We start from the raw sequence: 2,510 nt of genomic DNA on the forward strand, positions 1-2,510 counted from the left end.
AAATATATATATTTAAAATATTTACAAAACTAAACAGCCTACAGTATTTTTTACAGTCTTTATTTTACAGTTAAAATATATGTTTATTAAATAAAGTCTAATGTTACAACTAATTGGGGATCCCTTTAAATGCTAACAGCTGGATTTGGGGATGGGACGAGCTGAATTTTACCAGAAAATTTTCATCAGAAGTAAAAGACTAACACAGGACCACCCGGATCCCATCTCTGAACTTTCTGTCGAACAGGCACAACAAGCCTTATAAACTTTTTACTGTACTGCTAGCTTAACTCATAGCACCCATGCTAGCCTCATCCAGCGATCTACTGCAGTCAGTCACACAAATGGTGATGATATTACTACTTATACAAATTTTAAACATTAAGTTTCTTTAAATGATGTAGAAGCGGTGGCTCGAGAGATTAAATACACAATAGACACACAAGATAGATGCAGCAAGCTAAGCTCTAAAACACTTGTAAAAACATCAACCTTTAACAAATCTGCTCACTTTCCAAGTCTGTCAAAGACCTCAWCCCTCCAGCCAACCTTTCAGTGAAACTTTCCTGTATTTCCTGAAATYGAATGTATCAAAATTTGCTCTATAAACATCTTTTTTCTGTTATATTACCATTGAATCTCCAAATRATCCACGCCAATGTTACAATTATTTGAGAGCGGCAGATAGCGTTTAAATAAATGGTATGAGTGGCATCACGAGTGGAGATCGCCATTCAAAACTATATATATAAAAAAATTCATATATATTACACTCTTCCTGTTACCTTAGCAGCAAAGTCATTTTTAGCCTTGTTGTATTCGTCGACGGCACTCTGCAGGTTGGACATTCGGCCCTCCAGCCTCTGAGGACAAACAGGGTGGGGTTAGAGAAGGCTGCACATGCTGAACTAGCCCCAGAGGACAAACACCTGCGGGCACCTGTCACTTACAGGTGTCATCCTTACCTGTTCTCTGTAACTGGCCCTGACATAGAAGTTAGCCAGCTCCTGATGATCATCGTCCTGGTTGTAAAGATCTTTGAGCGTCTCCTGCTCCTGCAGTTTACAGAACTGACAACAAACACTACAGGTTAATTTAACCCTCAACATCCGGCAGCTGGGTTCAACTAGGGCTGTGTATTGGCAAGAATTTGATGATGTGACACAAAGACCATGATACCGTAAGCAAGACGATATATTGTAACTTCTTTCCTACAAAAATTCTTTGGTAATAATAAAAAAAAACTGTATGTTTATGTGTATTTTATATGTTTCACATTTCTTATTTCATCCACGTTTTCAGTGGTTAGGTCAAACGTGCCCTTTCTTAATAATTTGTGGCAGTTTTTATATTTATAATATGAATGTATTATATAAAAACAGTCACGCACCACTCTAACGATAGCCTGTATCTTGTGCTAAAGTTCAGTAAACGGATGAAATGAAGCTGCTACAGTCTGTGTTTCTGTAAAGACCCTGTCACACTAGACAACTTTTGCCAACTTATGAACATTTTAAAGACAACTACATTGAAGATGTAATTGAAAAAATCAACAGGAAGCTTCTGTTCGAAGTGTACTAGGGTTGGGCAATATTGGCAAAAAACTAACCAGGCTTAATTGTGGTATTTAGCCTGGAGTCCCTGGACACTCATATTCTAGTCACAAGTCCAATTTAAATCACTAGTGGGAAAGATTTGCTCTTCATAAAAAATCTGTTCCAAATTGTGTCAAAAGTACAGACGTCAGGCTATACATCAATTTTTTACCGTATTGATAGACCAAGTAAAACGGAATTATGATAAATAAATTACAGAAACCTTTTTTTTTATTTGTCATATTTGAAGCGTAGAGTAGCACAGAGCGGACTGACCGGGGAAACCTCCAGTCAGTCTGCCTAGTGGCATTAATCGTATTAACCATCAAGTGCCAAAAAATAATCGATTAACCTTTTTCTGACGATTAATTGCACACGATACGATTTTGCCCAACCCTAACATGTACATAATGTAATTTTAACAAATTGATCAAATATATAACTTTTATTAGCAATTTAGACATAAAAAACGTTTCATAAGTTGTCTAGTGCGACTGGGCCTTCATGAAGCAATGTAAGGGCGGGGAGCGTGAGAACGTCAGTCAATTCATATGGTCGTTGCATTTRGTCACTTCACTACCATCCCTCAGGGGCTCCTGTCAGCTTGGGGTGCTAGACAATGCTTGCCCGCTGTAACATGATGGCTCTGATTGCAAACTGTCAGGAGAAAGAGCGTCCCAAATGGGACACTTCGCTGAAATGCGGACTTCCAGCTAATACGGGACAGCTGGCAACGCTACCTCAGCTTTGAAGGCATTGTGTGTTGGCCTACTCTGCTCAGATTCAGCCATCAGTACTTAGTGTTAAAGGGGCAATACCATGTAAAAATCAACTTTGAGTTTTATATCATGTTATAATGTTATACTCTCATAAAAAAACATGCCCAAAGTCTTGCTTTGACTCATTCATGCATGT

At 38.3% G+C, this 2,510-nt stretch overlaps 2 protein-coding genes across 3 annotated transcripts in view; one reads left to right on the plus strand and one right to left on the minus strand.

Annotated features, from left to right (window-relative positions):
* Positions 1 to 2,510, plus strand: part of cavin2b (caveolae associated protein 2b) — a gene marked incomplete in the record, with an annotated part of 38,602 nt that overhangs the window by 18,777 nt on the left and 17,315 nt on the right.
* Positions 1 to 2,510, minus strand: part of vps16 (VPS16 core subunit of CORVET and HOPS complexes) — a 17,063-nt gene that overhangs the window by 2,944 nt on the left and 11,609 nt on the right. For both annotated transcript variants that reach the window (XM_014008523.1, XM_014008522.1), the window contains exons 18-19: positions 966 to 1,070; positions 786 to 863 (exon numbers count right to left, since the gene is read on the minus strand). In XM_014008523.1, the coding sequence (XP_013863977.1) occupies positions 786 to 863; positions 966 to 1,070 (183 nt within the window). The remainder of the gene's footprint in view (positions 1 to 785; positions 864 to 965; positions 1,071 to 2,510) is intronic.

This window comes from Austrofundulus limnaeus, unplaced genomic scaffold (assembly GCF_001266775.1).
Source record: "Austrofundulus limnaeus strain Quisiro unplaced genomic scaffold, Austrofundulus_limnaeus-1.0 Scaffold51, whole genome shotgun sequence".
Lineage (NCBI taxonomy): Eukaryota > Metazoa > Chordata > Actinopteri > Cyprinodontiformes > Rivulidae > Austrofundulus > Austrofundulus limnaeus.